General features: G+C 44.8%; 2 protein-coding genes across 2 annotated transcripts in view; both read left to right on the forward strand.

Annotated features, from left to right (window-relative positions):
* COPG1 (coatomer protein complex subunit gamma 1) overlaps nt 1-5,351 on the forward strand; it is a 29,527-nt gene extending 24,176 nt beyond the window's left edge. The window contains exons 21-24 of the mRNA XM_010354752.2: nt 51-148; nt 2,073-2,211; nt 2,429-2,527; nt 4,876-5,351. Of these exons, the coding sequence (XP_010353054.1) occupies nt 51-148; nt 2,073-2,211; nt 2,429-2,527; nt 4,876-5,006 (467 nt within the window). The 3' untranslated portion in view covers nt 5,007-5,351. The remainder of the gene's footprint in view (nt 1-50; nt 149-2,072; nt 2,212-2,428; nt 2,528-4,875) is intronic.
* HMCES (5-hydroxymethylcytosine binding, ES cell specific) overlaps nt 5,351-26,070 on the forward strand; it is a 29,178-nt gene continuing 8,458 nt past the window's right edge. The window contains exons 1-5 of the mRNA XM_010354760.2: nt 5,351-6,480; nt 7,276-7,481; nt 16,169-16,312; nt 17,987-18,112; nt 25,729-25,910. Coding sequence (XP_010353062.1) covers nt 7,299-7,481; nt 16,169-16,312; nt 17,987-18,112; nt 25,729-25,910 — 635 coding nt within the window. The 5' untranslated portion in view covers nt 5,351-6,480; nt 7,276-7,298. The remainder of the gene's footprint in view (nt 6,481-7,275; nt 7,482-16,168; nt 16,313-17,986; nt 18,113-25,728; nt 25,911-26,070) is intronic.

Genomic DNA, 26,070 nt, shown 5'->3' on the forward strand with positions numbered 1-26,070 from the left:
TCTCCTGCAGTCTGGGGACTTCCTAACTACCCAGCCTCTCTTCCCCACAGTGGCCTGCACATTCAGCTGCATGATGAAGTTCACTGTCAAGGACTGTGATCCCACCACTGGGGAGACCGATGACGAAGGCTATGAGGATGAGTATGTGGTAAGAGCCTGGTGTCAGGAAGCTCAGTTTTGTGCTGAGGCTGCGAAGCAACTCCCTTCAGGAACTGACAGACAGACTGGAGCTGTTTTTTACTTTTTAGGTCTTTAAAATTTTATTTTATTATTTTATTTTATTTTTTGAGATGAAGTTTCTCTCTTGTTACCCAGGCTGGAGTGCAATGGCGCGATCTCGGCTCACTGCAACGTCTGCCTCCCGAGTCCAAGTGATTCTTTTGCCTCAGCCTCCCGAGTAGCTGGTATTACAGGCGCCCGCCACCATGCCTGCCTAATTTTTTGTATTTTTAGTAGAGACAGGGTTTCACCATGTTGGCTAGGCTGGTCGCGAACTCCTCGCCTCACGTGATGCACCTACCTTGGCCTCCCAAAGTGTTGGGATTACAGGCATGAGCCACTGCACCTGGCCTAAAATAACTTTTTAAACTTACGGAAATACATGTTCATGTGTAAAAAGAAAACTTGGGAAATACAAAAACAAAATACAAAACAAAAGTATGAACAACAGGAAAACATTACTCATAATCTTCAGAGTTACTTTTGGGGGGCAGTGGTATAATTGGAATCATTCTTACAATGTAGACCTTGCTATTTTAAAACCATAGTGTATTTTCCAGTGTCATTACAAATACTTCATAAACACAATTTTTTTTTAGTGGATTTAAAATACTATATACTATGTCAAAACTTGATTGACCTTTCACTCCTTGAATGTTGGGCATTTGGATTTCCATATTTTCACTATTTATAATGCTGCACTAAATATCCCTTTAGATACAAATGTTTATCTGCATTTTAGATTATTTCTTTAGGATAGATTCCTAGAAGGAGAATACTTGGGTCAAAGGGTAAGCATGATTTTAAGACATTTTGATTCCTTTTGTCAAATGCTTTCTGGATACGTTTGACCTGTTTGCTGTGCTGGGCAGTCCTTTCATGCACTAGAATAGCCCTTCTAAATTCTATCTTAGCTCGATGGAACTAAGTACAGGATCCTTCTGGGGTCTGACTTTGGGGCAGTGGCTCAGGGCCATCTGAGTGTAGACCATTATGCTCAGCCTGTGGATGGGGATTGTTACAACTTCTCCTGGCTAGAGGGACAGTCATGGTGGAATACAGCTGACAGTCGCCATTGTGTCATCCTAGAGTCACAGTTAAGGATGGATGGACCTTCCTTAAGCCGGAAATGACCCTGAGGCAGGAGCTGCTTTAAGACCAAGTGAGCTCCTTGAGAGAGCTGGGTCTGTTTGAGCCCACCCAGAGATGATAGAAAAAAAAAAAAAAAAAAAAGAGCTGGGTCGAAGTTGTATTTATATACACTGTAAACATCCACAGGAGTAGGGCCTCGGTGAAAATCTGATGGGAGAATGAATGGGGAACCTTCATGTAGACTCAGTGGGAGTATTATGTGTCAAGTTCAGAGAAGACACAGCTGAAATGGAGACAGAGATTCAGGATCTGTCAAATCCAGAGGACACAGCTGGGGTAGGAGGTTTCTGCTAGTTTCTGCTGAACTAGAAACAGCTGCTGCTCCTGAAGAGCTCATCATCCCCTAGATATGACAGGCATAGGAAGCAGACCTCTGAGAATGCTATGTAATTCCCTGTATGCCAGATCCTGGAAGCACTGACACTAGGCAGGCTTAGAAGAGATGATCTCACAGCAGGCAGCTCTAGGATGAGTTAGTAGATTGGTACTTGGGATTAGGGCATTTTCTGTTGAAGGGATACCACTTGCCTGTGGGCACCTCAAGGATAGGTACCTGGTCAAGTTGTTCTGTGTCCCCAGAGTCTAGCACAGTCCTCAGTGCCGAGCAAGCACCTGCAGAAAGAGTTGCAGGAAGGGATGTGTGGATGAGTTCAGAGCAGAGTGTGTGGATGGGTGCTTGATTTCTATCTCCATCTCTCCAGCTGGAAGATTTGGAAGTTACTGTAGCTGATCATATTCAAAAGGTCATGAAACTGAACTTCGAAGCAGCCTGGGATGAGGTAGGGGATGAATTTGAGAAGGAGGAAACATTCACCTTGTCTACCATCAAGACACTTGAAGGTAAAATCCTGGGAATGCCATCTCTGGCCTACTTGCTGTTCAAGATCTTTGGGTACTGTTGAAGTGCTCATACCTTTTCTCTCCAAGGATCCAGGGCCAAGTCGGGAGCACATACGTCAAATGCCATTTCATTAAAAGCCCTTCAGAACATGGGGGAGTGGTGGTGGCACAAAGGGCAGACAAGATGGCTTAACAATATTGGGATTTCTCGCTATAGAGGCTGTGGGTAATATTGTGAAGTTCTTGGGAATGCACCCTTGTGAGAGGTCAGACAAAGTGCCGGATAACAAGAACACCCACACGTTGCTTCTGGCTGGTAAGTGGCATTTCCAGGTGGGGAGGGCCTGGATAGCTTATAGCCTGGATGTCCACTGGATCCTGGGCTAAGGACTTCACTATAAATACGGGGAGTCAAAATTCACAGCATTTAAAATTCGCAAACTATAAAATAATCTGCAGCGAAATGTTTCCTCCTTACCTTGGCTGCCAGCCATTGAGATTCCCTTCCTGGAAGCGACCAGTGTTACTATTACAAACAATGCCTGTATAACCTTGCAGTTATTTTATTGCTATAAAAGCTAATAGGAGCACATTTCCTTTTTTTAACTCAAATGTTTATGTACAAATGGTATATATATTGTCCTGCAATTTGCTTTTCACTTTACAATGCATCTTAAGAGATCTTCCCTGCCAATATGTAGAGCTTCCTCATTCTTTTTCTTTTAATTGTGGTAAAATATACATAAAATTCACCATTTCAGCCATTTTCAAGTGTGTGGTTCAGCGGCGTTAAGTACATTCAAACTATTGTAAAACTATGACCACTATCCATCTCCAGAACTTTTTTCATCCCAAACTGAATCCTTTTTTTTTTTTTTTTTTTTATAGCTGCTTAGTATTCCATTATGTGGATGCACCCCATATTCTTTTTTTTTTTTTTTTTTTTTTTTTTTTTTTTTTTTTTGAGACGGAGTCTCGCTCTGTCGCCCGGGCTGGAGTGCAGTGGCCGGATCTCAGCTCACTGCAAGCTCCGCCTCCCGGGTTTACGCCATTCTCCTGCCTCAGCCTCCCGAGTAGCTGGGACTACAGGCGCCCACCACCTCGCCCGGCTAGATTTTTGTATTTTTTTTAGTAGAGACGGGGTTTCACCATGTTAGCCAGGATGGTCTCGATCTCCTGACCTCGTGATCCGCCCGTCTCGGCCTCCCAAAGTGCTGGGATTACAGGCTTGAGCCACCGCGCCCGGCCGATGCACCCCATATTCTATGGAACAGCCGCTACTGATGAACATTTAGTTTGATTTCAATCTGTTGCTATTACAGATGTTACAGTAAATAATCGTGTACACACACACACACACACACATTTACTTCGCATGTGTACACTGAGAATATCTGTAGGATAAATTTTCCAAGGCATCACCAGGTCAAAGTGATTTGTGTTTCTCATCTTGATAAATAACTCCAAGTTGCCTTTCATAGAATTGTGTACCTTTTTTCCTATATTGTGGACAACACAATATGTTACCACACTTTATGATCTTTGCCAGTCTGTGTGGACAATGATATCTTAGTGTAGTTTTTGTATTTTCATTGAAGTTAAGTATCTTCTCAAATGTTGAGGCATTTGTATTTCCTTTTCTGATCATTGTCTTCATATCCTTTGTCTTATTTTCTACAGGGTTGGCTGAGTGTACCTGCACTCATTCTCCTTCCCAGATTACTTACTAGCAGATTCCAGAAATAGCATTTTATATGTACATTCTTCTGTATTTTTATGTTTCTCTAAGAGATAATGACCCCTGCCCTTTTTTAAAGGACAATACAATTATCATACCTAAAACAGTTAACAAAAGGAAATGGGATTTTTTTTTTGGCTAAGTGTTTATAAACAGGGTTGAAAGGAGGCTCTGCTTCAGTACCCTGCCTACAGCTGACAGTTTGTAGCCACATTGAAACAACCCAGTCCCCTGGGTCTTGCAGACACCTGCCCTGTGGTTTTCTCGTGGTGGGGCTGTCCCCTTCATTTGTGCTCTCAGATTCAGCCAACGTGCAAGAGCCTATGTGACGTCAGATACAAGCCTTTTATGTCCATCAATTCGTTTGAACTTAGCAGAAGCCTGAATATGGTATTATCATCTCTGCCATTTTGTAGTTGAGGATACTGAAGCCCAGAGAGACAGTGACTTTTTTTTTTTTTTTTTGAGACGGTGTCTAGCTGTGTCACCCAAGCTGGAGTGCAGTGGCACAATCTCTGCTCACTGCAACCTCTACCTCCCGGGTTCAAGTGATTCTCCTGCCTCAGCCTCCTAAGTAGCTGGGATTTCAAGCGCCCACCACCATGCCCAGCTAATTTTTGTATTTTTAGTAGAGATGGGGTTTCACTAAAAATGGAAACCAGGCCAGGCTGGTCTCGAACTCCTGACCTCATGATCCGCCCACCTCGGCCTCCCAAAGTGCTGGAATTACAAGCGTGAGCCACCGCGCCCAGCCGAGAGTCAGTGACTTTCACAGTGAAATCCCTCACTCAGGGATTTCAGCCCAGCTCTCCTGCCCATTTCACTACACCAGAGCTGTCTTGATGGGCTGCTGCAAATGCTATCCTTAGCCTGCCCTGTACAGTCCCTTCTGCCATATATACCTGTACTTCTGTCTTCCCTTCTAGGTGTGTTCCGGGGTGGTCATGACATCCTGGTACGCTCCCGGCTGCTGCTTTTGGACACAGTGACAATGCAGGTGACAGCCAGAAGTTTGGAGGAGCTGCCAGTAGACATCATCTTGGCATCTGTGGGATAAGGGGCCAGCCTGCATAGGACCTTATGCCCTTCCCCCCCAACACTACTTGGAAGTTGTGCCTTCCTCATGAAACTGGCGGAAACCCCTTCCCAAGCTTCTGTATTCAAAAACAATTAGGAATTATTGCAGATTTTTTTTTTATGCTGCCCCTACCCCCCACCTGGGGCTACTTGGGGGTGATTTTTTTTTTTTTAATAGGGAATGATTTTAGCTTGTCCTAAATCTTGCTATCCTCCCTTCCAGGAAAGGGACATTGTAAATGAATAAAACATTCTCAACTCCTCTTGAATTTATCCCCCAAGAAACCATCTTATCCCTCTAATAAATCAGCATGTATTTATTGAATGATTGCTACAACTTCCCCTTTAAGGCCTCCCCCAAGAGGCAGAACACCTGCCCTGTCCCCCTTGTAGCCGTTTGGCTGTTGTAGTCCTGTGAGGCAGGACCCTCTCCCCGTCATCGCTGTCCCAGCACCAAGCCCAGGGGTGGGAGCGGTACAGGTTGCTTGAGTGAATCAGCTAACAGGCACTGAGTTCCCACTCCCACTCGTGCTTCTTCGCAACGCATCCTCCTTTGAGAGTCGATAAACGGAGGCTCCAAAGGGCTTGGGTCCTGTGGCCGTTCCAGCATCAGGTCCTATGTGGAGTGTGCCCTGAGGTTTCTGCTCCCTGTTCAGTTCAGCGAATCAGCATAGGCGAAGAACAGCCCTCTAGAGTATTCTCTGTTGGTTGCAGATGAAGAAATCTCCGGTTTAGGTCCCAAGGGGAGCAGGCTTTTAAACTCAAGCCAGGTTATTTTACCAACTTTGAGGCCGAAGTACACCCGTAAGGACTGTTTTAAAAATCTGGGCCTCACCCTTAGAGATTCAGCTGGCGGGTTGGGGTGCGGGGGCAGGAAAGGCTCATTCTAGTGTCCACCATCGTTTGAGGGCTAAGTGCGCGATTCCTGGAAGTTCTCCTGACTTCCATTTATTCAGTGTTCCTTCATTTTTGCCTCGCACTGTGAGACAGCTGGCAGGACTGTGAAGTAAGGAGTGGAGTTTCCTGGTTTCCCGCCTTCGATGACCCTGTGCCCTAGACTCAGGGCGGTGGGAACCTTCCCCGCCGTCGGCCCTGAGGCGCGCTGGGGGCGGGGAGGAAGGGTAACCCCGCCAGGGAACGGCCAATATGGAAGAAAGTGGAGTCCCGAGAAGCTTGGGATGGATGCATCCCCGAAGGCAGTCACTGTCTCCTGGGGAAAGGGGAAAAGATTCATCCCAAATCGGAAAGGAGAAGACGCCGCCTCCGGGGCCCAAGGGCGCCGAGATAACCAAGGGCCCCCCCAGGGGGCGGGGCCTAGCGCCGGGAGCGCGGGCTGAGGCGGGGCTGACGTGAGGCGGGGTGAGGCGGGCGGCCAAAAGAGAGCTGAGAGGCGGTGAGGAGAGCCAAGGGAGGTGACGCGAGCCGAGGGAGGTGAAGCGTGCTCCTGGGGCGAGGTGAGGGGAGGGGCGGCGACGCGGGCGGCTGGAGTGTGGGGAGGGGAGGAGAGGGGAAAGGACGCGACGCGGGTTGACAGAGGGGAGCATAGGCCCGAGCGGACGCGGGGCGACGCGGGAGGGCGGCCTGGGCCGAAGTGAGGCAACGCGGGGCGGTGGAGTCTGAGGGCCGAAGCGGAGGGGAGGCGACACGGGGAGGGGCGAGGGATTGAGGTCGGTGGCTGGGGGCCACCTGCTCCGCGAGAATCGGCCCCCGCTCCGGGGAGCAGTGTCCGGAGCGGGATCCGCGGCCCACAGTTTCGCGCGTCGGGCCCGGGGACGCTGCGGGCGGGAGGCGGGGATTCTGCTCCCTGGCCCCGGGCCGCCCAGTGGCCGCCCTCTAGGTGAGCGGGTGCTGGCTGGCGTGGGGCGCTGACCCCAGCGGGGACTGGGGGGAAGGACGGGGAGTTGGGGGCACCGAGTCACCCGGAGGAGGCGATCCCAGCTAGCTGCTCATGCCCTGCTTGGTTGGACCGCGAAGCCCCCTCCGCTGCGGCTCTTCCTGCGCTCAGGCAGGCATTTGCAGAGCTCCTCTGGGGACTTGCCTCAGTGCCCTGCACGGAGTTGGGCAGTGAGCTCAGGGAGCGAAGCAAATGGGCACATCCTTGTCCTTGTGGGACTTCTTGGGGAAGACTTTCGACGGTGGTCACGGAGGGGCACGGCCCTGTGGGAACGGAAAGAGAAGGCGGGGACTCAAGGAATAAGACCTAATATTTGAGATATGTAAGCCTTTTCCTTACGTTTTGTAATTTAAAGGTTGCGAGGGACGGTGTTGAAGAATGTGTGGGCGAACATCCTGTCACTTACCTAGAGATGTTCTCACGAGAGCTTGCGCCTACCAGGATCGGCGGGGCCAGCAGCGGCTCCCGGAATGGAGGGACCCAGATAAGTACTGCCCCTCTTACAACAAGAGTCCTCAGTCCGACAGCCCAGTGCTTCTGTCTCGACTGCACTTTGAGAAGGTAACCAGCTTTGCACCATGCTAGCCCCTCGCCCAGCCTCTCGATGGTTATCTCCTATTTGGTTTGGTGTGTGCTCAGCCTCTTGGGATGACATTAAAAACCAGCGTTTACTGCTATATTCTGACTTCCCGTTGAGAACCTCTCTAGACCTCATGAAAGTTTTATCAATGGCTTCTAACACTGATAAAGACTTATTTTTCAGCATTTTTCAGGCTCAGTTTAAATGCCTTTTCTATACATGGCATACTAGCCTTAATATATGCCAAATTTATATGAGCTTTGTGTTTTAAAATAGCAGCTTTCACTGATCATCAGGGTCATTGGAGTATCTTAAAAAAAATAATAAAATTTAAGGCCAGGCGCCATGGCTCATGCCTGTAACCCCAGCACTTTCGGAAGCCGAGGTGGGAGGATCACTTGAGCTTAGGAGTTTCAGACCAGCCTGGGCAATATAGGGAGACCCCATCTCTACAAAAAATAAAAAAATGAGGTGGGAAGATCACTTGAGCTGTGGAGGTCGAGGCTTCATGAGCCATGGTTGTACCACTGCACGCCCACCTGGGTGACAGATCAAGACTCTGCCTAAAGAAAAAATTTAAAATTTAAGAATATTTCTATGCCCCTTACCAGGCCAGCTTAATCAGACTTTCTAGGCCCAGGACAGGTTTAAGATCAGTTAATTTAAAACACTTCTAATGTTTCTTGAACATTGAAAAGTTTTATTCTTTCTGCTTGTGCTTTCAATATTTTTGTTTGTCTTTTACTAAAGCTAGAAACATGTATTTGGTTTGGTTATCTGAAGTTTAATTGCATTCATTGTGTTTGTAGTATTTATCCCTATAGTGTTGGAATTACCAGTCACTTACGTTCACGTTTTAGTTCTTTGCCTTATCTCCTGAAAGAGTGTGTGTCTGTGTATTTGTGCGTAATAAAAATGCTTCGTTCTAGAAAGTAATAGTTTCTCTATGTCTTAAATGTTTTAAATGACCTTGACATGTTTTTTAAAATCATGATTGTTGGCTGGGTGCGGTGGCCCACGCCTGTAATCCCAGCACTTTGGGAGGCCAAGGCGGGCAGATCACGAGGTCAAGAGATTGAGACCATCCTGGCCAACATGGTGAAACCCCATCGCTACTAAAAATACAAAAATTAGCTGAGTATGGTGGCACGCACCTGTAGTCCCAGCTACTCTAGTCCCAGCTACTCAGGAGGCTGAGGTAGGAGAATCGCTTGAACCCGGGAGGCAGAGTTTGCAGTGAGCTGAGATCGTGACACTGCACTTCAGCCTGGCAACAGAGCAAGACTCCATCTCAAAAAATAATAATAGTAATAATAATTGTGATTGTTTCCTTCCTGAATTTTAACTCTATTTGATCCATAATGCCGAAATCACTTTATAAAGTTGGGTTATACCTCTGGTACATACTCTTTAAACTTTTGTGATGATATGATAGTCAAAAAGGACTCATTTCTGCATTGTAGGGTATCACATTATTTTGAAATAAAGATAACAGGCTGGGCATGGTGGCTCAGACCTGTAATCCCAGCACTTTGGGAGGCCAAGACGGGTGATCACCTGAGGTCAGGAGTTGGAGACCAGCTTGGCTAACATGGTGAAACCCCATCTGTACTAAAAATACAAAAATTAGCTGGGTGTGGTGGTGGGCGCCTGTAATCTCAGCTACTCAGGAGGCTGAGGCAGGAGAATCGCTTGAACCCAGGAGGCAAAGGTTGAGGTGAGCCAAGATTACGCCACTGTACTCCGTCCGGCCTGGGCAACAGAGTGAAACTCTGTCTCAAAAAGAAATAAAGATAACAAATAATGGCTGGGTGTGGTGGCTCACGCCTGTAATCCCAGCATTTTGGGAGGCTGAGGCCGGGGGGGATCTCTTGAGGTCAGAAGTGCGAGATCAGCCTGGCCAAAATGATGAAACTCTGTCTATACTAAAAAAAAAAAAAAAATTGTGGAGATTGCAGTGAGTCAAGAATGTTCCACTGCACTCCAGGCTGGGTGACTCAGTCTCAAAAAAAAAAAAAGGATATCAAATAACATTAATGTTCTTGGTTGAATAAAGCCATTTATATGAAATAGTTATTTTTGTGTCATTTTTAGAGGATGCATACTTCCGTATTGAAGCTTTTTGTTTTAAATGAGAGGGGAATCAAAATAAAATATGCTGGAGAACCTTGAAGGGGAAAAGAGAGCATAAAACATACTTCAAAGGAAAGCATAATTTAGAGTGAGAATAGAGAGCAGGATTAAGTGTATGAGCCTGACTGGGCCTAGTGGCTCATGCCTGTAATCCTAGCACTTTGGGGAGGCTGAGGCCAGAGGATTGCTTGAGGCCAGGATTTCAAGACACCAGCCTGAGCAAATGAGACCCTGTTTTTAACAACAACAACAACAAAAAGAACCTTAGTCATTTAAATGACCTTAGAATTATAGAAAGTTAGCTGGAAGAAAAATTTGTGTTAACATATGTAAAGATAGAAGTATAGAAAGATTATGACTCGTCCTACCTAGGTTACCTAATCAGTGAGGGACAGAACTAGAACTGAGATCCAGACCACTGTCCCCACTCCAGTGGATGCATCCTGGAACCAGGAATGGGGAAGGTGGAGCTCCTAGCAAATACAGCCCTCAGTTGGGCCAGTGGTATGAATTTGCTGATATAGTATTTGATTTCACATCTCTAACAAGTTTTGTTAAGATTGCTAGGGTTTCTTAATTTTGATAATATTAGGTATCTCATTTTTCTCAAACCTATAAATTATAAAGCAAACTTAGAACCATTTTAGCAGTTCATTCAAATCATCAACAGCCTGCATATGTATTTAGATTGCAACATTTTCATTTGAAACCACAGATTTGCAAATTACTTCCTCTTTCATTTATCCACCCCAGTGCTACCAGCTGTTCTGTTCAGAAGTCCAAAAGGGTAGATAGAGGAAAGATGACTAATACTGAGCAATGGTTTTAGTATTTTGGCTTTTCAACTACTTTCTATTCGTCATTCTCACATTTGGGTTTAGTTTACAGTTGTCAAGTGTACACTTTCAAAGATGATCAGTGGAATTTGTGAGAGCAGAATTCTCAACCTTGACACTATTGACAGTTTTGGCCAGGGTAATTTTTTGTTATAGGGAGCTATTCTGGGCATTGTAGAGCGTTTAGCAACATTCTCTACGTGCTAGATGTCAGTAGCATCCCCCACAGTAGCATCCCCCAGATCAGAACAACCAAAGATATCTCCAGATACTACCAGAAGTCTGGATGATGGGGAGGGGTGTGTCAGAGTTGTCCCATACTGAGAACCACGGATTTTTCAGTATTGTTATCTTGCAAATTTCTGATGAAAGATCATTTAGTTGACCATTGTGTAATGTTGTCTCTTATTCTCATTTATGCACTGAGCTGGGGGTCCTTCTGCTTGGAAGACTTTTTTTTTTTTTTTTTGAGACAGGGACTTGCTGTGTTGCACAGGCTGGAGTGCGGTGGTGCAGTCATTGTTGCGGGAAGTCAGGGACCCCGAACGGAGGGACCGGCTGAAGCCGCAGCAGAAGAACATAAATTGTGAAGATTTCATGGACATTTATTAGTTCCCCAAATTAATATTTTTATAATTTCTTACACCTGTCTTTACTGTAATCTCTGAACATAAATTGTGAAGATTTCATGGACACTTATCACTTCCCCAGTGAATATCCTTGTGATTTCCTATGCCTGTCTTTACTTTAATCTCTTAATCCCCATCTTTGTAAACTGAAGAGTATGAATGTTGCCTCAGGACCCTATGATTGTATCAGCTGCACAAATTGTAGAGCCTGTGTGTTTGAACAATATGAAATCTGGGCATCTTAAAAAAAAAACAGGATAACAGTGATGTTCAGGGAACAAGAGAGGTAACTTTGAACTGGCGGCCAGTGAGCCGGACGGAACAGAGCTATATTTCTCCTCTTTCATAAGCAAATAGGAGAAATATTGCTGAATTCTTTTTCTCAGCAAGGAACATCCCTGAGAAAGAGAATGCACCCTGAAGGTAGGCCTATAGGCGGCCTTGGCCCCTTTTTAAGGCGTCCCGTCTTAAGCGATGAAATAAGCCCCGGTCTCCTGTAGTGCTCCCAGGCTTATTAGGATGAGAAAATTGCCACCTAATAAATTGTGGTCAGACAGGTTATCTGGTCTCAAACCCTGTTTCCTGATAAGATGTTATCAATGACAATACATACCTGAAACTTCATTAGCAATTTTAATTTCACCTCATCCGGTGGTCCTGTGATCTCGCCCTGCCTCCATTTGCTTTGTGATATTTTATTACCTTGTGAAGTATGTGATCTCTGTAACCCACACCCTATTTGTGCACTCCCCTTTTGAAAATAGTTAATAAAAACTTGCTGGTTTTACCGCTCGGCTCGGGAAACATCACGGATCCTGCGGACATGTGATGTCTCCCCCGACACCCAGCTTTAAATTTCTCTCTCTTGTGCTCTTCCCCTTTATTTCTCAACCCAGCCGAGACACTTAGGAAATAGAAAAGAACCCACGTTAAACATCGGGAGCGGGTTCTCCCGATAAATCATGGCTCACTGAAACCTTGACCTCCTGGGCTCAAGTGATCCTGCTGCCTCAACCTCCCCAGCAGCTGGGATCACAGGCTTTGCCTTTTGGCAGTTTGAGGGGGAAGTTCTCACTATGTTTCTCAAGCCGGTCTCAAGACTCTTGAGCTCAGGCCAGTTGAAGAGGGTCATACCTGTAATCTCATTACTTTGGGAGGCTGAGGCGGGTGGATTGCTTGCAGTCGGGAGTTCAAGACCAGCCTTACCAACATGGAGAAACCTGGTCTCTACTAAAAATACAAAATTAGCTGGGCATGGTGGTGCATGCCTGTAATCCCAGCTACTTGGGAGACTGAGGCAAGAGAATCGCTTGAACCTGGGAGGCGAGGCTGCAGTGAGCCAAGATCGCTCCATTGTACTCCAGCCTGGACAACAAGAGCGAAACTCCGTCTCAATAAAGAAAAAACAACTCTTGAGCTCAAGGGATCCTCCCGCCTTGGCCTCCCAGAGTGCCAGGATTATAGGCTTGAGCTGCTGCCACTGGCCAGAAGGCAAATTTGATTCTGGAAGAGAAAGAGGATACTCTTCTTTCTCACAAACACACACAAATAGGCCTCATTATTCTTAGATTCCATATTTCCAAATTCACCTACTCACTAAAATTTATTTGTAACCCCTAAATTCATACTCACTTTGCTTTTGCAATCATTGGTGCACATACAGAGAGGTGACAAATTTGAGTAGCTTGATGTTTCCAGCTGAGGTTGATTGAGGCAAAGCTCTGCCTTCTCATCTCTTATGTTATAAACAAGTATCTTCTTTGCAGCCAGTTTAGTGCCATGTGTGATTTCACTGTTTAAAATGACCCCAAGCATAGCGCTAAAGTGCTGGCTGGTATTCCCAAGCTAAAGAAGGCTGTGATATGTCTTACAGAGAAAATATATTGGATAAACTTTAGTCAGACATGAGTTATAGTGCTCTTGGTCTTGAATTTGGTGTAAATGAATCAAGAGTAAGACTAAATTAGATGTCTTTAAACAGAAACACACATAAAACAAGGTCATACATCGATCAGTTGATGAAAGTGTTGTCACCAGAGGCTGTTAGAAACATAACCTTAGGCCGGGTGCGGTGGTTCAAGCCTGTAATCCCAGCACTTTGGGAGGCCAAGACGGGCGGATCGCGAGGTCAGGAGATCGAGACCATCCTGGCTAACACAGTGAAACCCCGTCTCTACTAAAAAATACAAAAAACTAGCCAGGCGAGGTGGCGGGCGCCTGTGGTCCCAGCTGCTCGGGAGGCTGAGGCAGGAGAATGGCGTAAACCCAGGAGGCGGAGCTTTTAGTGAGCTGAGATCCGGCCATTACACTCCAGCCTGGGCGACAGAGCAGGACTCCGTCTCAAAAAAAAAAAAAAAAAAAAAAAAATGAAACATAACCTTGCATTTCCCAGCAGTTCAATACTCAAAGCAACTTTATGAAATCTAACTACTGCAAATAATGGGAATCAACTGTTTGTGTATATAAATATGAAAAGACAATTGACTGGCGCAGTGGCTCACGCTTGTAATCCCAGCAGTTTGGGAGGCCGAGACAGGCAGATCACTTGAGGTCAGGAGTTCGAGACCAGTGTGACCAACATGGTGAAACCCTGTCTCTACTAAAAATACAAAATTAGCCGGGCGTGGTGGCACATGCCTATAATGCCAGATACTTGGGAGGCGGAGGCAAGAGAATCGCTTGAGCCTGGGAGGCAGAGGTTGCATTGAGCCGAGTTCGTGCCACTGCACTCCAGCCTGGGCAACAGAGTGAGACTCCATCTCAAAAAAGAAAGAGAGAATTAATGGATACAGCAGGCAGGATTCTGGAAGAATAATGTGTATGTGCTTCTTTTTTTTTTTTTTTTTTTTTTTGAGACGGAGTCTCGCTCTGTCACCCAGGCTGGAGTGCTGTGGCGGGATCTCAGCTCACTGCAAGCTCCGCCTCCCGGGTTCACGCCATTCTCCTGTCTCAGCCTCCCGGGTAGCTGGGACTACAGGCGCCGCCACCTCGCCCGGCTAGTTTTTTGTATTTTTTAGTAGAGACGGGGTTTCACCGTGTTAGCCAGGATGGTCTCGATCTCCTGACCTCGTGATCCGCCCGTCTCGGCCTCCCAAAGTGCTGGGATTACAGGCTTGAGCCACCATGCCCGGCCTGTGCTTTTTAATCTGTAGATTTCATCAAATTATCAAGGGGCCCATTACTTAAAAAAAGTTTGACAACCATGAGTTGGGAGTCCCCAAGACTGTCCCCATATTTAGAGATTCATTAGAAGGACTAAGCATATAAGGCATATTGTGTATAAGGTTTATTAGTAAAAGGACACAGAATAGAATCAGCCAAGGGAAAAGACACTAGTAGAAATCTGGAAAAAGTTATGCACAGGCTTCCTTATGTTCTCCTTCCTGTGGGAGGATACTCCAAGCATGTCATTTTCTCCAGCAACGAAAAATGTAGTAATGTATGTACAGTGTTTTTTTTTTTTTTTTTTTGAGAGAAGGTCTTGCTGTATGGTCCAGGTCCTGGAGTGCAGTGGCTCAATCACAGCTCACTAGCAGCCTCAACTTCCCAGGCTCAAGTGGTCCTCCTACCTCTGCCTTCTAAGTAGCTAGAACTACAGGTGCATGCCACTACACCCGGATAATTTTTTTTTTTTTTTGGTAGAAACGGGAGTTTGCCATGTTGCCCAGGTTAGTATGTACAATGTTTATGCCCAGAGAAACCCATTAGAGAGACTCAGGGTCCAAGGTTTTTACTGGAGGCTGATCATGTAGGCACTCTGCCTAGCAGGTACCAAAATTTCAGACTCCCAGAAGGAAAACAGGTGTTTGGCATAAACTTTATTGTCTACATAGACTAGGCAGAATAAACCACCCTTATGAGTTGGGGAAAAGTGGGAACACTCTCAAAATCTAGTTCTGAGATGTTAATCGACGGCCAACCTTGTATATAGGTTTTCCTAAAAATAGCATCCTCCAGTGCTTTGAGAGACTGAGGCAGGAAAATCACTTGAGCCTAAGAGTTCAAGACCAGGCCAGGCACGGTGACTCATGCCTGTAATCACAGCACTTTGGGAGGCTAAGGTGGTTGGATCACAAGGTCAGGAGTTCAATACCAGCCTGGCCAGTATGGTGAAACCCTGTCTTTAGTAAAAATACAAAAATTAGCTAGGCGTGATGGTGGAAGCCTGTAGTCCCAGCTACTCGGGAGGCTGAGGCAGGAGAATTGCTTGAACCCAGGAGGCAGAGGTTGCAGTGAGCTGAGATCATGCCACTGCACTCCAGCCTGGGCAACAAAGACTCCATCTCAAAAAAAAAAAAAAATTTTGAGACCTGCCTGAGGAACATAGTAAGACCTCATCTCTACAAAATAGCTGAGCATGGTGGTATGCACCTGTAGTCCCAGCTACTTGGGAGGCTGAAGCAGGAGGATCACCTGAGCCCAGGAGTTCAACGTTGCAGTGAGCTATGATTGTGCCACTGCACTCCAGGCTGGGCAACAAAGTGAAACCTGTGTCTAAAAAACAAAAAAGTTTAAAGAAACTAAACCTCTTTGCATCCCTCTGCCTTATTCAAGCAGAATGTCTTACGTTCCAGTAAATATGAATGCTAAAAAACTCAAGTTACCTACATCATGATAAATCATTAAATTGTTTTTGGTTGGTTGTGGTGGCTCACAGTTGTAATCCCAACACTTTGGGAGGCCAAAGTGGGCAAATCACTTGAGCCCAGGAGTTCAAGACCAGCCTGGGCAACATAGCAAAACCCCATCTCTATAAACAATACAAAAATTAGTTGGGTATGGTGGCATGTGTCTGTAGTCCCAGCTACTTGGGAGGCTGAGGTGGGAGAATGACTTGAGCCCAGAAGGTTGAGGTTGCATTGAGCCAGGATTGCGCCACTGCACTCTAGCCTGGATGACAGAGCCAGACCTTATCTCAAAAACAATAAAAAAATTGTTTTCAAGTAGATTCCCTTTTTAAAAATAATCTTGAATTCTTTATATTTCAATACTACTAAATAATGTAATAAATACATATGTTAAATTAGAATTTCATTATGATCTCCTCACTAGATCTTCTTTCCGTGGCAGGATGCAGACTCATCTGAGCGTATCATTGCTCCCATGCGCTGGGGCTTGGTGCCTTCTTGGTTCAAAGAAAGTGATCCTTCCAAGCTGCAGTTCAATACTACCAACTGTCGTAGTGATACCATAATGGAGAAACGGTCATTTAAGGTAAGTGGCTGGTAGCTATTAGTGCCCTGTATACCTGAGAAATCAGGTTCCAAAGGGTGTTTCCATCCTAGCCTACAGAGGACAACCAAAAATAAATAACATAAAAAAGAATGTTCCCCGTTGTTAATGTGGAATGCTATTTTGTTACTACATAACAAACCACACCAGACAGTAGTGTGAAACAAAATGATAAACATTATCTCTATATTCTCTGGGTTGACTAGGCTCATCTGGGCAGTTTTCACTTGGAAGTTCTCATGTTGCAATTAGATGGCCGCTGAGGCTGGATGTCCAAGATGACTTCTTTACCCACATCTGATACTTCAGCTGGGATGACTAGAACAACTAGAAGGCTTTCCACATGCCTAACTCGAGGGTGTCAGGGTAGCTAGGCTTCTGTCATGGTGACTCATTTATCCCAGAGCTCATGATCCAACAGAGCAGGACAGAAGATATAAGTCTTTGTCTTATAGCATCACTTAATCTTGGCAGTCATACAGCATTACTTATGCTGTATTCTTTTATTATTGTTGTTGTTGTTTTTTTTTTTTTTTTTGAGACGGAGTCTTGCTCTGCCGCCCAGGCTGGAGTGCAGTGGCCAGCTCTCAGCTCACTGCAAGCTCCGCCTCCCGGGTTCACGCCATTCTCCTGTCTCAGCCTCCCCAGTAGCTGGGACTACAGGCGCCCGCCTCGTCGCCCGGCTAGTTTTTTGTATTTTTTAGTAGAGACGGGGTTTCACCGTATTAGCCAGGATGGTCTCAATCTCCTGACCTCGTGATCCGCCCGTCTCGGCCTCCCAAAGTGCTGGGATTACAGGCTTGAGCCACCGCGCCCGGCCTATTGTTGTTGTTATTATTATTTTAATGGAAACAAAGTCTGGCTATGTTGCCTAGGCTGGTCTCAAACTCCTGGGCTCAAGTGATTCTCCTATCTGGGCCTCCCAAAGTGCTGGGATTATAGGTGTGAGCTACCATGCCTGGCCTACTTCTGTTGCATTCTGTGGGTTACACAGAGCCAGCCCAAATTCAGTGTGGGAGGTGTCTACATAGGGTGTGAATACTGGGAAGCATGCTTCATTGGCAAGGCACCTTTGAAGACTAGCTATCACAAGTACCTATTTGTTAGAAAAGAGTTGATTGCTTTTATGTACATTATTTAATCTTCAACATCTGTATGAGTTATGATTTTCTTTATACATAAGAGAGGTACAGAGAAATTAAATAACTGTTTTAAGGTCATACATTAGCAGACCTCAGATTTTATGTATTTATTTGTTTGTTTTTTTTAATTTATTTTGAGATGGAGTCTCATTCTTTCACCCAGGCTGGAGTGCAGTGGCACGATCTTGGCTCACTGCAACCTCTGCCTCCCAAGTTCAAGTGATTCTCATGCTTCAGCCTACCAAGTAGCTGGGACTACAGGTGTGCACCACCATGCCCAGCTAATTTTTATATTTTTAGTAGAAGTGGGGTTTCACCTTGTTGGCCAGACTGGTCTTGAACTCCTGGCCTCAAGTGATCCTCCCATCTCGGCCTCCCAAAGTGTTGGGACTACAGCTGTGAGCCACTGCGCCTGGCCCAAACCTCAGATTTTAACTCAAGTTCACCAAGTAATGGCAGTCTATGAAACATGATTGTATTACTAAGACCATATCTTGCTCACCTTTTCTCTCAGGTGCCTCTGGGAAAGGGAAGACGCTGTGTCGTTTTAGCAGATGGATTCTATGAGTGGCAGCGATGTCAAGGAACAAACCAGAGGCAGCCATACTTCATCTATTTTCCTCAAATCAAGACAGAGAAGGTATCATTATCAGCATTCACAATATATATTTGGAAAGGCACAGGGAAACAAATTAATCAAAGGACATTTTTTTTCTTCCCTTGTAGTTTTATTTATTTGTTTTAAAATAACAGCTTTAGCACAGTGCGGTGACTCATGCCTATGATTCCAACACTTTGGGAGCCCAAGATGGGAAGATTGCTTGAGCCCAGGAGTTTGAGACCAGCCTGGTCAACATGGCGAAACCCCGTTTCTACAAACAATACAAAACTAGCTGGGCATGGTGGCGTGTGCCTGTAGTGCCAGCTACTCGGAAGGCTGAGGTGGGAGGATCGCTTGAACCCATGAGATAGAGGCTGTAATGAGCGATGGTCACACCAGTGCACTGGATGACAGAGAAAGAGTCTGTCAAAATAAAGTGAAATGAAATGAGCTCATTGAGAGATAATTGACCATAAAATTCACCTTTTTAAAATGTGCAATTCAGGAATGTTTTAGTATATTCAAAGTATACAATTATTACTTCTATTTTTAGAATATTTTTGTCTGTCTAGAAGGAAACTCCATATCCATTAGCAATCACTCTTCATTCTCCACTATGCCCAGCCCCTGTCAAACACCAGTCTACTTTCCATCTCTCTGGATTTGCCTATTTTGGACATTTCATAAAAATGGAATCATAGACTATGTGGTCTTTTGTGACTGGCTTCTTTGATTTAGCATAATGTTTTCAAGATTCATCCATGTTTGGCATGGATCAGCACTTCATTCCTTTTTATAAAGATGTACCACATTTTGTTAATTCATTCATCGGTTGATAGACACTTGGATTATTTCTACTTTTTGGTTATTATGAATAATGCTGCTATGAACATTCATTTACAAGTTTTTGCATGGATACATGTTTTCATCTCTCTTGGATAGATGCCTAGGAGTGGAATTGCTAGATCATATCATAACTCTACGTTTCCCTCATAAAACTTTCGTTGTGGCTGGGCGCAGTGGTTTAGGCCAGGCAGGTGGCTCATGTCTGTAATCTCAGCACTTTAGGAGGCCAAAGCAGGTGGATTGCTTGAGCTCAGGAGTTCAAGAACGATCTGGGCAACATGGCTAAAACCCATCTCTACCAACAATACAAAAACTTAGCCAGGCATGGTCTCAACTACTTGGGAGGCTGAGGTGGGAAGATGACTTGAGCCCAGGAGGTGGAGGTTGCAGTGAGCCAAGATCGTGCCACTGTACTCCAGCCTGAGTGACAGAGTGAGATGCCATCTCAAAAACAAAACAAAAACTCTTTCACTGTAAGATATAATTTGAGCTATTCATGTTAAAACATTATCAGGAGATTGCAAACAAATCAGACATGCCAACATCATGTTTTATTTTTAATTAGATTATGTAGTCTGACACTGCTAAAACACCTGAGTTCTTAGCAGTTTGCTTGTTAAAATTGGGAATTGTTTGTTCACCTGTCATCTCATTTTGAGGACTGGAAATAGTGTTACTGAGTAAAAGGGACTTGCTACCCAATGTGCTAGAAGCCAATACCATGACACTGAGTAGCTGGTCCCAGCTACTTGGCAGGCTGAGGTGGGATGATAGCTTGAGCCTGGAGTAGAGGGTGGAGGTTGCAGTGAGCCGAGATTGCACCACTGCACTCCAGCCTGGGTAACAGAGAAAAGTTTTTTATTACAAGTCAACTAACAAGAAGATAGGAGTCCAGCTCCACTCTGTCTCCCTAGCTGGCTTTAAGGTAGTACTTTTATTAAAAAAGTGTTTAGGGAATGGATTCTAGGATTAGTAGGTGATTGGTGGAAGGAAAAGGGAGGTCTGGAAAGTCTTCAGGTATGTGCAGTTATCTCTTCCTGCCTCCGTATAGGTCTCATGTGCAAATTCAGGGGGAGTTAGTATGAAACGTGGTGGAAATTCAGGCTGTGATACAAGCAAGCTTGTTTTGCATATACTCTAGTCAGTTATATTGGTTCCAACCAATTCAGCGAGTTTTGTTATCTTACAGGCGGAGGGAGTTTCACTGTTTCAGCAAGTTGTTTCTTTTCTCATGTGCTATCCTATAAGCCCAATAATTTAGTCATTGGTGTTTTTTTTTTTGTTGTTGTTTGTTTGTTTGTTTTTAACTCCTGGGGCACAGTTTTAGTAGTCAAGAGAGTTTGCTTCACCCTCAGAAAATCCCCTATCAGTGATGGGTGCACCAAAATCTCAGAAGTCACCACTAAAGAATTTATTCATATAACCAGATACCACCTGTTCCCCAGAAGCCTATTGAAATGTAAATTAAAAAAGAAAATCCCCTGTCTAGCCAATCTAGTAACACACAGATGATTTGGTACAAGACAAGATTAATTTATAAAAACATCTATCGGCTGGGCGTGGTGGCTCAAGCCTGTAATCCCAGCACTTGGTGGGTGCTGAGGCAGGTGGATCACCTGAGGTCAGGAGTTAGAGACCATCCTGGCGAACATGGTGAAACCCTGTCTCTACTAAAACATACAAAAAACTAGCCAGGCGAGGTGGCGGGCGCCTGTAGTCCCAGCTACTCGGGAGGCTGAGGCAGGAGAATGGCATAAACCCGGGAGGTGGAGCTTGCAGTGAGCTGAGATCCGGCCACTGCACTCCAGCCCGGGCCACAGAGCGAGACTCTGTCTCAAAAAAAAACAAAACAAACAAACAAACAAAAAATCTATCAATTATAATAGCAAATATTAAGCACTTACTACAAGTCAGTTACTCTGTCTAGGAACTTAATGTATATTAGCTTAATATACAATCCTCCTTTTTTTTTTTGAGACAGAGTTTCACTCTTGTTGCCCAGGATGGAGTGCAATGGTGTGGTCTCAGCTCACTGCAACCTCCGCCTCCTGGGTTCAAGTGATTCTGCCTCGGCCTCCCAAATAGCTGGGATTACAGGTGCGCACCACCTTGCCTGGCTAATTTTTGTATTTTTAGTAGAGGCAGGGTTTCACCATGTTAACCAGGCTGTTCTCTAACTCCTGACCTCAGGTGATCCACCTGCCTCAGCACCCACCAAGTGCTGGGATTACAGGCATGAGCCACTGTGCCTGGCCTTGAACTTAATTTTTACACTACAGATAGTTGGGTTTTCCTTTTTGATTCAGTCTGACAATCATTCTTTTAATTTGTGTTTAGAACATTTAATTTAATGTGTAATTATTGATGTGATTGGGTTAAAATCCATTGTTTTGCTAGTTTTCTATTTGTTCCATCAACTCTTTGTTCCTTTTCTCCTGATCTTTCTGTTTTTGGAATAATCTTTTATAATTGCATTTCATCTCCATTATTGGCTTATTATTTTTACCTCTTTTTTTTTTTTTTTTTTTTTTTTGAGACAGAGTCTCGCTCTGTAGCCCAGGCTGGAGTGCAGTGGCCGGATCTCAGCCCACTGCAAGCTCCGTCTCCCAGGTTTACGCCATTCTCCTGCCTCAGCCTCCCGAGTAGCTGGGACTACAGGCGCCCGGCACCTCGCCCGGCTAGCTTTTTTGTATTTTTTAGTAGAGACGGAGTTTCACCGTGTTAGCCAGGTTGGTCTCGATCTCCTGACCTCGTGATCCGCCCGTCTCGGCCTCCCAAAGTGTTGGGATTACAGGCTTGAGCCACCGCGCCCGGCCTATTTTTACCTCTTAAAAATGTTTTTAGTAGTTGCCCTACAGCTTACAGTATACATTTTAAGTTAATAACATTCTGTCTTTATACACTACACTACTATTGAAAAGACCTTACAACAGTATTCTCCCAGTTCCTCCTGTCTTTTGGGCTACTGTTATGCATTTTATTTTTACACATGCTATAAACTTACAATACATTGCTATTATTTTACTGTAGATGGTCAGTTATGTTTTAGAGTGGTAAAAAATAAAAGTCTTTGTACATGTACCTTCATTTTAGCCATTTTCATGGATCTTCACTTATTTGTATAGATCTAGTTTTCTCTCTGGTATTACAGTCCTTCTGCCTGAAGGACTTTAAGTTTTCTTGTGGTGTGGGTCTGCTGGTAATGAATTCTGATTTTTTTTTTTTTTTGTCTGAAAAAGTATCTATTTTAAAAAATCATCATGATGCTTTTTATTGAGATATAATTCACATATAATAAAATTCACCCTTTAAAAATGTACAGTGGTTTTTAGTATATTCAAAACCTTGGCCAGGCACAGTGGGTCACACCTGTAAAATTAGCCATGCATGGTGGCTCATGCCTGTGGTCCCAGCTACTTGGGAGACTGAGGTGGGAAGATCACATGAGCTTAGGAGGTCGAAGTTGCAGTGAGCAGAGATCACACCACTACACTCCATCCTGGGTGACAGAGTGAGACCCTGTCAAAAAAAAAAAAACCCACAAAATGTTTTGCAGCCATCATCACTAATTCCACAATACTGTTATCAACCCCAAATAAAACCATACCCATTAGTAGTCTCTTTCCATACCTCCCTGTCTTTAACCCCTGGCAACCACTGTCTTTGTTTTTGAGAGGTATTTTTCACTGTGTATAAGATTCTGGGTTAGTGGTGTTTCGTTTTCTTTCAGTCCTTCAAAAAAATACACTTCATTGTCTCTGGCTCTCATAGTTTCTTTTGAGAAGTCTAGTATATAACTGTCTTTTCTCTTTTGTATGTAATGCATAAATGTGTGCTTCTCTCACTGCCTTCCCCTCCACCTCCCTCCACCCCTGCCTTTAAGATTTTCTCTTAGGGCAGCTGTTTGAATACATTGTGTGTATGTGTTTTGTGTTGGAATGCATTGTGTGTATTCTCTTTGCTGCTTGGATCTGCAGTTTGATATCTTTCATAATTTATGGAAATTTATTGGCTTTTTCTTCTTCAAATATTTCTTCTGCCCCATTTTCTCTTTCTGGGATTCTAATGACATGTGTTAGATGATTTAATTGTCCCATCGTTCTTGGATATTCTCTCCGTTTTTCTTTCTTTTTTTCTCTGTTTCAGTTTGGATACTTTTCTTTTTTTTGCTTTTTGTTTTTTTTGAGATGAAGTCTCGCTCTGTCACCCAAGCTGGAGTACAGTGGTGAATGTTGGCTCACTGCAACCCCTGCTTCCCAGGTTCAAACAATTCTGCCTCAGCCTCCCAAGTAGCTGGGATTATAGGCACGCACCACCATGCCTGGCTAATTTTTTTTTTTTTTTTTTTTTTTTTTTTTTTTTGTATTTTTAGTAGAAACGAGGTTTCATCATGTTGGCCAGGCGGGTCTTGAATGCCTGACCTCCCAGAGTCCTGGGATTACAGGCATGAGCCACTGTGCCTGGCCATTATTGACCTACCATTATTGACCTATCTTTAAGTTCACTGAGTCTTTCTTTTTTTTTTTTCTTTCTTTTTTTTTTTTTTGAGACGGAGTCTCGCTCTGTCCCCCTGGCTGGAGGGCAGTGGCGCGATCTCGGCTCACTGCAAGCTTCGCCTCCCGGGTTCACGCCATTCTCCTGCCTCAGCCTCCTGAGTAGCTGGGACTACAGGCGCCCGCCACTGCGCCCGGCTAATTTTTTTTGTATTTTTAGTAGAGACGGGGTTTCACCGTGGTCTCGATCTCCTGACCTTGTGATCCGCCCGCCTCGGCCTCCCAAAGTGCTGGGATTAGAGGCGTGAGCCACCGCGCCCAGCCAGTTCACTGAGTCTTTCTTATAGTTACTATCTCTCTGCTAAAATTCCTTATCTGTTCATGTATGTTGTCCACCTTTTCCACAAGAGTCTTTGACATTAATTTTACTTCAAGTTCTCTGATAATTTCAGCATCTGGGAAATGTAACCTTTTGAATCTGGTTCTATTAGTTTGTGTATCTCTTGGTAGTTGATTGCTTTCGCTTTTTTTGTGTGTCTTGTATTTTTTTTTTTTTTTTTTTTTTGAGACGGAGTCTCGCTCTGTAGCCCGGGCTGGAGTGCAGTGGCCGAATCTCAGCTCACTGCAAGCTCCGCCTCCCGGGTTTACACCATTCTCCTGCCTCAGCCTCCCGAGTAACTGGGACTACAGGCGCCCGCCACATCGCCCGGCTAGTTTTTTTTTGTATTTTTTCAGTAGAGACGGGATTTCACCGTGTTAGCCAAGATGGTCTCGATCTCCTGACCTCGTGATCCACCCGTCTCGGCCTCCCAAAGTGCTGGGATTACAGGCTTGAGCCACCGCGCCCGGCCTGTCTTGTAATTTTTTTATTGTTGCCAGAGATGATATGTAGGACAGAGACTGAGATTAATAATATGTCTGGAAGTTCTTCTATTAGACCATTAATATATGAGGTTAAGTCAGTCTTGTCAGGAATTGAACTGGATTTGGGCTTTGTTGTCACTACAGTGCTTTTGTTTGATCACAGGCTTTCAAGGGCTCTGGTGTTACCCATTGTTTAGGGTAAGGATTGACTTTCCAGAGGGTTTCTCAGCAGCCCTGCTCTCTTCCGTTGTTGCATTTTCCTGTGATCCTGTGCCTTAGACAGGGTCTTTCTTGTGCCCTTTTCCCTCTTCCAGAAGTAGACTGCTTCTGCTTGTCACTTAATGTTTGTCATCTAAACAGAGGTGGAGGCAGTTCTCCGTTCAGTCTGTCTTAGGCAGACCTGGCTCTATGACTTAGTCTTCCCCAGGGCGTAGGGGGCTTTTTCTTTCTCTCCTTCCCCAGCCTCCGTGGGTCTTTACCTATATGCTAGACATGAAAGGGATTATTACCCTTTCCCTGGCAGCTTAAGACTTTTGCTCCTTAGGGGAAAAGTGATTAGGTGAGGCAAGGGAGCTTGACTTTAAAGTATGCAACAGTGAGGATGGCTTCCTCCAGGCTCCTGCCCTGTCCCCAGTCTGTTTTGAGCACTGGCAAAGTCCAAGAAGAAGAGCCTGTGAGCTGGTGCAGACTCCTCTGAGGTTTGCAGCTCCCAGGGATTCTGTACTATCCTGCCAGCCCATATGCTGCTTGTAGAAATGTGATAATAACATTATCTGAATTCTTACCTGCTTGTATGAAGGCTTGTGTCTTCCTCCTGTTGCTGCCAATAAGCCAGTACTTGTGTCCCATTGCCCCTTGGAGGACCCTGTCTTTTCTTAAATTACAGGGAAATTGATCGACCTCACCTCTGATGAGTTTAAGAAAAGTTATTATTTTGCATATTATCCAGCTTTTTTCTTATTGTTAGAATAGAAGTGATGTTCTTTCCAGCTTTCTACATTTTAGGCCTTGAATTGAGTTTTGAACGGCAAGTAAGAATTGGCATGAAATTCAATTCAATTAAGAAAGGGTGGGAAGGACATTTTGGGCAGAGGAAGATTGCTTCAGCAAGACACAGGAGCATGAAATTTCATGAGAGCTTCATTTACCAACAGCTGGTTTGGGTTCAAATTAACAATGTGAGTTATAGCTAGAATGATGGGTCAGTTCACGGAAGGCCTAAATGTCCAGTGAAGGTGTTAAATTCCGAAAGTATTAAAGAGCCATGAATCTATAGCTTCAGTTGGCATTTGCCACCAACCTTCTTTCCTTTGGTGACAGAGGGGTTAGTAAGACATGGGCTGAATTACTTTTAAAATGATTTCCATGCTCTCGAGTCTGAAGTAGTACCCACCCTGCATGTAGAAGAAGTCTACTGAGTGCATCTAATCTGCCCATATATTTTGCTTCCAGTCAGGTAGCACTGGTGCTGCAGATAGTCCTGAGAACTGGGAGAAAGTCTGGGACAACTGGAGGCTGCTGACAATGGCTGGGATCTTTGACTGCTGGGAGCCCCCAGAGGGAGGAGATGTCCTGTATTCCTATACCATCATCACAGTGGATTCTTGCAAAGGCTTGAGTGACATCCACCACAGGCAAGTCATACTTCTTACCCCTGGATCCAAAAGGATCCAAAGGAGAGTTTGTCCTCTGCTTTTAGGTAGCTTTAGAGAGTAGGAAACCAAGTCGTTTTATAAGGTAAAGTTACAATCAGTTTGACTTTAACATGACATACATTCCTAAAAATCACTGTGC

This window comes from Rhinopithecus roxellana, chromosome 1 (assembly GCF_007565055.1).
Source record: "Rhinopithecus roxellana isolate Shanxi Qingling chromosome 1, ASM756505v1, whole genome shotgun sequence".
NCBI lineage: Eukaryota > Metazoa > Chordata > Mammalia > Primates > Cercopithecidae > Rhinopithecus > Rhinopithecus roxellana.